Genomic DNA, 9,938 nt, shown 5'->3' on the forward strand with positions numbered 1-9,938 from the left:
TAGGATGATACTGTTTTGGATATCCTTGTAGTTTAGGGTTGTACACTCAAAGGTAACAAAATTATTCCATAAGGATGATATCAGTCCTCCATAGATGATCTTGAGTGAACACAAATATATCAATATTTCACCCAAATGTGTAATATAGATGATATTAATAGTTCATCAAATTTTTTACAAACTTAAAGCATTAATGTTATTTTATATTTTGTAGTGGTACTTCCGTCTATAGATTCATATGCTTCTAGTGTCCTTGTACTCTCTCGATCAAATTATTCACAATGGTTAAAGCATATGCAATTTACACTGGGTGTATTAGATCTTGATTTAGTATTGCTTGTTGAAAAGCCGACAGACTTGACTGATGAAAGTACTGTAGAACAAGTTAATGAAATGAAGGCTTAGGAAAGATATGATAGACTTAGTTTAATGTTCATAAGAATGACGATTGCAAATAATATAAAGACTTCATTACCGATTGTAACTAGCGCACAAGAATATTTAATGGTTATTGAAGATAGATTTAAATTTTCTGATAAGTCAGTGGCTAGCACACTAATGAAAGAACTGACTACGGCTAAATATAATAATACTCAAAGAATTCAGGATCACATCCTCAATATGGCTGATAAAGCTACAAAACTTAAAGCATTAGGCATGAATGTTGATAAGTCTTTCCTCATGTAGTTCATTCTTAATTCTCTTCTTTCTCAGTTTGGCCCATTCAAGATTCACTATAATACAAATAAGGATAAGTGAGACTTGAATGAGTTAACTGGCATGTGTGTTTAGGAAGAATTAATATTAAAACAGGAAAGCTCATATAATGTCATGACTGCTACTCAAGGAGCTGATAATAAGAAAAGAAAATTAAAGCATCATCCATCAAAGAAATTTGCCAGGTTTGAAAATATTAAACAGACTAATGAAAAGAAAGTCTTTATAGTAAAGGGCTTCTTTTGTGGTAAGAAAGGATATATGAAGAATAACTACAATAAACGTAAGATTTGGTTCGAAAATAAATGTATTAACTCAACCTTTATATGTTTTGAATCAAACATTATAGAAGTTCATTCTAACACTTGGTGGATTGATTCTGGTGCTTCAACTCATGTTACCAATAATATGCAGGGAATTCTTTCAATCGGAAACCAAAAGAACATGAAAGATTCATCATTATGGGAAATCGTCTTAAAACGAAAGTGATATCAGTGGGGACTTATCGTCTACGTTTAGAGATGGATCATCTGATAGATCTTGTTGACACATGTTATATTCCTACTATTTCTAAAAATTTAGTTTCTCTATCTAGAATTGATGAGTTAGGATATTATCTTTCTTTTGGTAATGGTAAACTTAGTATGTTTTATTATTAAATAAAAGTCAGTTCTAAAATTATGTGTGATGGTTTGTATAGAATTAATTTGGATCTTGAGTTTACAAATATACTATTGACCCTGCATTCAAGTGTTGGATTGAAACGTAGTTTCAATAATGAAAGATCTTCTATATTGTGGCATAGACGATTGTGGCATATCTCTAAAGAAAGAATTGAAAGATTACTGAAGGATAATATTTTGAAATATTTAGGTTTCACTAATTTTGATGTTTGTATAGATTGCATTAAGGAAAAGCAAACTAAACATATAAAGAAAAATGCCATAAGAAGTAAAGAACTCCTTGAGATTATTCATGCTAATATCTACGGACCATTCCATATTCCTTATTTTAGTGAAGAAAGGTATTTCATTACATTTATAGATGATCTATCTAGATATGGCTATGTTTATCTAATACATGAAAAGTCTCAAGTCGTCAATACTCTTAAAGTGTATATAAATGAGGTCGAAAGATAATTAGATAGAAAAGTTAAAATTGTTATATCTAACAGGGGTGGTGAATTTTATGATAAATATGATGGACCTGGTCAGAATATTGGTCCTTTTGCAAAATTCCTAGAACAACGGGGTATTTGTACTCAATATGTATTATCAAGCGTGTCATAGTAGAACCGTATTATTGAAAGATGAAATCGTACTCTTATGGATATGGTTAGGAGTATGATGAGTTTTTCCTCTGTACTAGAGTCGATGTGGGGTGAAGCTTTTATGATAGTTATGTACATCTTGAACAGGGTTTCTAGTAAGTCAGTTCCATCAACTCCATTTGAGTTATGGACTAGTAGAAAGTTCAGTATGAGACATTTACATATTTAGGGATGTACAGTAGAAATAAGAGTATTCAATCCATATGAAAAGAAATTGGATCCAAGAACTATTTCTAGATATTTTATTAATTATCCAAAAAAATCCAAGGGATACAGATTTTATTGCCCTAATCATAGTACAAGGATAGTAGAATCTAGTAATACAAAATTCCTAGAAAATGATGAAATAAGTGGGAGTGAAAAATCTCGAAGGATCAATTTTGATATTGAGGAGATTCAAGTTAATTCTCCCATATCATCTCCTATTCGAGAAATTATTGTTCCTCAAATCAATGAAGTATTGACGAGGGTGAACAACAAAATAACATCGAAGAACTCTCACATGATGTTGATATCGTCACTGATGATCTTGTAGAACAATTACAATTGGTAGCTTTGAGAATATCTTAAAAGAAAAGGAAACATGTCATTTCTGATGATTATGTGGCATATCTACAAGAATCAGATTATGATATAGGAATAAAAAGAGACCCCTTATCATTTTCACAAGCTATAGAAAGTAATGATTCTAAAAAATGATATGATGTAATGAAAGAAGAGTTAAAATCAATGGTCCAGAATGATGTTTGGGAATTCATTGAATTGCCCAATAATTGTAAAGGAGTTGGTTGTAAATGGGTCTTTAAGATAAAATGTGACTCAATGGGCAATATCGAATGATATAAAGCCAAACTCATGGCCAAAGGTTTTCTAGAAAGAAGGCATCGACTATAATGAGACTTTTTCTCTGGTTTCTAGAAAAGACTCATTAAGAATCGTCATGATACTAGTAGCTCATTATGATCTTGAGTTAAATCAGATGGATATGAAAATAACATTTCTGAATGAGGATCTGAATGAGGAAATCTATATGGAACAACTTGAAGGATTCATAAAAAGGGAAAAAGAAAGTTGGGCTTGTAAACTTAAGAAATACATTTATGGCCTTAAACAAGCTTCTAGACAATGATATATAAAGTTTCATGATACCATTACTTTCTTCGGATTTAAGGAAAACACTGTTGATCAGTATATATATCTGAAGATAAGTGGGAGCAAGTTTATTATATTAGTCTTATATGTAGATACTATTTTACTTGCCAGTAGTGATCTTGATTTATTACACGAAATCAAGATATTTCTCAACAAGAACTTTAAGATGATTGATATGAATGAGATAACCTATGTTATTGGTATTGAGATATTCAGGGATAGATCTAAAGGATTATTAAGATTATCTCAAAAAGAATATATTAATCGTATCTTGAAGAAATTTAATATGCAGCTTTGCTCAGCCAATGATATACCTATTACTAGAGGTGAAAATTTTAGTCAAAACCAGTGCCCGAAAAATTACTTAGAAAATAATCAAATGAAAAATATTCCTTATGAGTGCACAGTTAGAAGTTTATTATATGCTCAAACCTGTATAAGACCAGATATCAGTTTTGCAATTACAATGCTGGGAAGATACCAAACCAACTCAAGAATGAATCATTGGAAAGCTACAAAGAAAGTAATAAAATATCTATAAGGGATGAAAGATTATATGCTCACATACAGGAGATCAGATCAGCTTGAAGTAACAGGATATTCAGATGCTGATTTTGTAAATTACCTCAATAGTAGGAAGTCCACTTCAGAATTTGTATTCATGTTAGCTGGTGGGGCAATTTCTTGGAAAAGTGCAAAACAATCGCTTATTGCATCATCAATAATGGAAGCTGGATTTGTGATATGCTTTTAGGCCACAAATCAAGCTTTATGGCTATGAAATTTTATCTCAAGACTTAGTGTGGTCGACTCAATTGCCAAGCCACTAAAGATATTTTGTGATAATACCGCAGTAGTTTTCTTCTCTAAGAATGACAAGTACTCTAGTGGTTCCAAGTACATCGAGATAAAGTACTTAGTGATTAGAGAAAGAGTTTAGAAATAACAAGTGTCAATTGAGAACCTAAGCATCACTATTATGATGATTGCCGATCCATTGACAAAAGATTTATAGTGTAAAATATTTGAAGAATATGTTCGACGCTTATGAGCAAGTCATAAAAGATATGGTGATGCATGTTTAGGTGGATGTTATTATTGCTATTTTTTTACTTAATTAAAGTTATTTATTTCTGCTATCTTATTTACATTTTATGTTTATGTATATTATAGTTGAATGTAATAACAGGATTGTCTTGATAAGACAAATTACAGGGATTATTATGGACTATATTAGAAATGACTAACAATGTTGTGGTACATAGAAGGGAGTATGATATTGATGATATACAATCAATATGACTCGCATTGGTAGTTATACTTAATATAGTATTATTATGTTTATTGGATTTATTGGCTTGTTTTAAAATTCATGGCCATGTATAAAATACTTTTTAAAATTATTTAGAATTCAATTAGGTAAAATTATTTTTAAATAATTTTATTTTATTTATTTTGATTTTGAATATCTTTTTTATATCTTATCAATTAATGGGAAATGTTAGATTTTGTGACCCTTTTATAATTGGATAAGATAAATATAATATAACTAATTGGATTTTGATGAAATATATTGGTCAATAGAAAAGAAGTCCACTTAAAATATGATTCTTTAGGAGATAATTTTGATGGGAGGAACTCTCCTAATTATAGGTTATCTCAGTTGAGGGAATATAGTCTTTCCTTCAACTCTTCTCGCTAACTATCCATCTAGGTGATCCCATAAAAAGATAGGAAGAGATGAGAAACTAACTATCCATCTAGGTAGTCCCGTGAAAAGATAGGAAGATAGAAGAAGGATCTAGTTCCTTTTGTAAATTCACTATGATCTTGGATTAAACATGATATTTTTACAGATCAAACAGATATATTTTTTCAGATGATATCAAAACGTACGCATCGTTAAACCAGATATAATTATTTAATTTCAATCCTGATATAAAAAATTATTTTCGTATTTAATATAATATATAATATATTTTATGCTTACAAGTGAAGAATATAATCTCTCCCGGTAGAGTGATATGATCATTAAAGCCTGTAGCCTTTGGTTACCATAGAAAGCATAAAATGATTTTTATTTCAAGCGAAATAAAGGCACTCATGTAGTTCTTTCTCATGTGGAAAAAAATTAAAATATATATGACCTGCGGTACTAGGATATATTCTAGTTTATGTGATACTAGAATATATCTGTTGTCTCTTTAATATATTTTTTTTCTAGATTTTACTGGACTAGAAGATCTGATGTTTTGGTACGATGTGAACTGGCACAATTGCTTAAGTGGCAGCTAAATTGTTTGATTGATATCCATAGACAAACTCTAGAGTTGGTGAAGTGGTAAGGAAGAAACTTATAAGCAAAGTATTTTTTTGGCATATGCTATTCTGGACAAAGAATACACCAACAAAGACAGTTCTGTATTGTAATTTAGACCGGAGAGTAGAGCACTGATCCAAAGGTTACACTGGCAAAGGAGAGAGAGAGAGAGAGAGAGAGAGAAAGAGAGAGATCCGAAAGAAGAACAGTGAGCAAGTTTTTTAGTCATGTGCGAAGCCCAGAGATGCAAAAGAAGAACAGCGAGTAAGTTTTTTAGTCGTGCAAAGCTGCTCTTTCCAGGCTCCTCAGCTCCACTGCAGCTAAAATATCCCGAAAGGTCTCCTCTCTATTTCCTGATTCAAAACCACATAATGTTGCCACAGTAAAAACCAATTGGAGCCATGACATCCTCCTCTGATCCACTTTTATTTTCTTTCTGTCCCTTACTACTATAAAACCCCTTCAGCTACCCTCCCTCCACCTCGCATCATTCCTTACTGCGACTGCTCTCTACTACTTGGTCGGTTGCTACGACCGCTGTTGATTCTATGGAAGATAATAGAGAGCAATGGCGGGCGGAGGCGCCAACACACGGCCTCAGGCCACCGGAGGTACCCAAGGACCCCATGGAGTTCCTGTCGCGGTCCTGGAGCGCCTCCGCGCTCGAGGTGTCTAAGGCCCTAGCGCCTCCGCCGCCGCCGCCGCTGCTCCCTGCGCCGTCAGGGGCGATTCCCGAGGAGGAGCTCGAAGAGGCGGTGGTGGTCGCCGGAAATCCCTTCTCCTTCGCGTCGTCTGCCACCTCGCAGATGGTGATGGAGCGGATAATGTCACAGCCGGTGGGTTTTGGTGCTTGCAGAACAGAAAGAATCCAATTTTCTCCTCATACTACTATTACTACTACTACTACTACTCTGTTCCTGTTTCTCTTATGTTAGAATCATTCATGTTTTCTTCTTTGTTCTAACTTCGATTCTTGAGCTTCTATTAGCTTCTCGGAATGATTGAGACAACCCAGAGCTCTTTCTACACTAAAAAGAGCCGGCCTCTGTTTCCAGCACAACCTTTTTAGCTGCTGCTGCTTCTTCTTCTTCTTCTTCTTCTTCATGTTTTGTGATGCAAACGGTCAAAAACAATTCTCTTTGGACAAATTCCAAGATGCAAGTCTACTTCTCTTTGTTATCATTAGTAGGACTGGAAGGTGGTAAAATGCAAGAAAAGATTACACTTTTTGCATAAATTTTTGGTCCCCTGTTCTTACTCTTCTCTACTTGCGCGATGGCAGGAAGTGTCTCCTCTGACATCTGGCCGGCCTTCACACAGCAGCGGCCCTCTGAACGGCGGTGGATCGCTCTCCGATAGCCCTCCGGTCTCCCCTTGCGAGATGGATGACCTTAAGGTCCCTTCTTTCCTACTTCACCATCTGTTTCTTCTTCTCTTCCTCTATGGCCAAAAAGCACAAACATACTGGTTTTCCTTGACATCCACAAGATGATGGTAGAACTGAAAGTTAATAAGCACATCCAATCTTTGGTCTGCAAGAAGAAAATATAACTATTTTATAGGTTTAAATCTCTTTTTTTTCTCGGTTTTTATGCTCTGCCAGACATCCATCTCCTTTAGACGAGGTAGTAATCCACTGTGTTGAGATTCGTACGAGGACGGATGGAGTAAAATAGTAAGAGAAAACGTATTAGTGTCTCACTTCAAGTTTAGTAACTCTTCGGTATGCAAACCTCTTAGAAACTGGGTGGGAGTAATTTACAGAAATCGAAGAATCAAATGGCTTCTTCGGAAGATGGATCAGCGAAGACAAAGCCACCAAGTTACCAAATTTTTTAGTGTGGGAACGGGGTTATAGGAAGAGAAAAGGGACATAGGAAGATGCCTTCCCCGTCTTCCAATGGAACACCTGACTGCTGACACATATTTATTACCAGGCGAGTGATTTAATGACCGTCGTTTTCACTGGTTTCCGAGCTTTTGCTTCATTTATTTTTGCTATTTTTAGCGCCTCTTGGATCCTCGATGGCAATAACTCATCAACTTCACTGCTTCTGTGACTTCTTGTAATTTCTGGGCGAGCGAAGACGCCGACGTTTTGATTCATTTAACATCCTAACTTCTGTATCAAGACGATGTTTGCATTGACAAAGTCAAATATCTTGTGAGGATAATAAAGAAGAAGAGGTTGGTGTTTAGGCTTCGAAGTGAAGCTTTAGTTTCGGTGTGTGCTGGTGAATAAAATAATGTCCGTTCCTTTTGTCTTGTTGCTCTCTGAGCAAAGCCTGCGTTGGACTACGGGATTTGTTCTGCTTTAGGTCAAAGCAGGCCTGTTACCTCAGCGCCTGCCTGGGTAAAGAAGCAACCTTGTCAGTGAAAGCAAACAGCACCTCAGTGCTGGTCTCCTCATCTTTTCCTTGAGTGTCTTGTTTGATTTCCTTCGTTGTGCATGCAATAGGAAGGATAATATTGTCACTCTCTCCGCTGCATGAGGACTCTGTAGCCACTCCTCTTCATGATTCTGTCTACTGCTCAATGCACTGGGAAGCTCCTGAACAATGGATTAAGGCTCCTTTGTCCCTCATACCCTTAGATGCTAATAGATGTCTCATAGTGATGACTCGAAGAGAAAAGATTAAACTTTGACCATTAGGTGTTTGGTGGCATGTAACGAATGCAGTACTGCCGGGCCACTAACACGCCCAAGCCCCAGCACTGCAGAGGGACCAGCAAGACTGTCGGAAGGTGGCTCAAGGACAGAAGGGAGAGGAAAAAAGAGGAGACCAGGGCCCAGAATGCACAGCTCCATGCCGCAGTCTCGGTGGCCGGAGTGGCTGCAGCGGTCGCGGCCGTCGCAGCCGCCACCGCCGCCGCCTCAGGCTCCGGCAAAGATGACCACGCGGCCCGGGTCGACATGGTGGTCGCGTCCGCTGCCACCCTCGTGGCCGCACAGTGCGTCGAGGCGGCCGAGTCCATGGGGGCTGAGCGTGAGCACCTGGCGTCCGTCGTCGAATCTGCAGTCAGTGTCAGGACTCCCGGAGATATCGTCACTCTTACAGCTGCTGCTGCAACTGGTAATCACAATTTCCTTCCATTTTTTTTCTTGGTTTTGCATGTTTAACTGCTAAGATCATGAGAACTCATGGATTGGCAGCACTACGAGGTGCGGCAACGCTGAAGGCAAGGGCGCTCAAGGACGTGTGGAACATCGCCGCGGTCATACCTGTGGAGAAGGGAGCAATGGGGAATCACAAGAATCACCACCGCAGCAAACAACTCAAGGAATTAGACAGCAAGGGTAGCAGCTTCAGCGACGAGTTCGCTCCCGAGGAAGACAACTTCTTGGGCCTCTGCAGTCAAGAATTCCTTGCCAAGGGGACTGAGCTCCTCAAACGCACCCGTAAAGGTATTGGACTCTAAACGTATGTAGTTCCTATCAGAGGATTCCTTCTGTTAATTGATCTCGTTTCAGGTGCGCTTCACTGGAAGATTGTCTCGGTCTACATAAATCGCATGGGTCAGGTGAGTTATGTGTCTTCGTCTTGGTATTTTTGATCGGGTAAAGTTGTTCCTTGGCTTTGAGATGGTGTTCTCTCCGTAGGTGATGCTCAAGATGAAGAGCCGGCATGTTGGTGGGACTATTACCAAGAAGAAAAAGAGTGAGCGGCCCACACGCACGCCTCCCTCCCTAATCTCTTCCTGTAAGCCTAACTTGGCGTGTGGGAAACACTAAACTGCAGGTGTAGTCATTGAAGTGTGCAAGGAAGTCCAGGCATGGCCGGGGCGGCACCTGGTGGAAGGCGGCGAGAGGCGGCGCTACTTCGGCCTGAGGACGGCGGAGCATCGCATAATCGAGTTCGAGTGCCGGGGCCGGAGGGAGTACGAGATGTGGACTCAGGGAGTGGCGCGCCTGCTCAACATTGTCAAAGAGAGGAAGCACCACAGCTGACTGCGGGCAGGAGCTGCCGGCGCTGCATGCCCAGCTTGTGGCTGGGGATACCAGGGGAGACTGCTTGCTGCATGAGGCACCTGAATCTGAGAGCTGGACAACAGCCTCTGCAATCAAGAAAGAAATGATAATGTATGTGAGGCTGGTCCGTGTAAAATGTGGAAGGGAGGATAATTAGATCAATCAAAATGGCACTTTTCTACCTATTTCAAGATCAAAATCAGCAAAAACATTGACAATAACAAGAACACACTTTTTGTGTCATTAGATATTTGAGATTATTACAGGATCAGGGGAAAGCTTTCCCATGTCCACTGTGCTGGATGATTCGCATAGCACTACAGCCAAGAATGGCCGAGCAAATCATTACCCATTTTTTAAGCTTTCCAAATGGCAGCTGATAGAGCTGAATCCTCAAAGGCAACCAGGTTAGTCAGATCCAAATTACATTATCCCGTAACATTTATGTA

General features: G+C 38.2%; 1 protein-coding gene across 2 annotated transcripts; it reads left to right on the plus strand.

Moving 5' to 3' along the window:
- The first annotated feature begins 5,807 nt into the window (after positions 1–5,807).
- Positions 5,808–9,698, plus strand: LOC103974845 (VAN3-binding protein-like). Of its 2 annotated transcripts, none has more exons than XM_065113401.1 (7): positions 5,808–6,355; positions 6,802–6,915; positions 8,233–8,593; positions 8,674–8,925; positions 8,992–9,041; positions 9,121–9,178; positions 9,260–9,698. In XM_065113401.1, exons 1-7 carry the CDS (start codon positions 6,068–6,070, stop codon positions 9,466–9,468), a joined length of 1,332 nt encoding a protein of 443 aa, XP_064969473.1. In that variant the 5' UTR covers positions 5,808–6,067; the 3' UTR covers positions 9,469–9,698. The 2 variants fall into 2 exon arrangements, with proteins under 2 accessions (XP_064969473.1, XP_009388015.2); XM_009389740.3 differs by having other exon boundaries at positions 5,809–6,355; positions 8,200–8,593.
- The last annotated feature ends 240 nt before the right edge of the window (positions 9,699–9,938 follow it).

Source organism: Musa acuminata, chromosome BXJ2-6 (genome assembly GCF_036884655.1).
Source record: "Musa acuminata AAA Group cultivar baxijiao chromosome BXJ2-6, Cavendish_Baxijiao_AAA, whole genome shotgun sequence".
In the NCBI taxonomy this organism is placed as follows: Eukaryota; Viridiplantae; Streptophyta; class Magnoliopsida; order Zingiberales; family Musaceae; genus Musa; species Musa acuminata.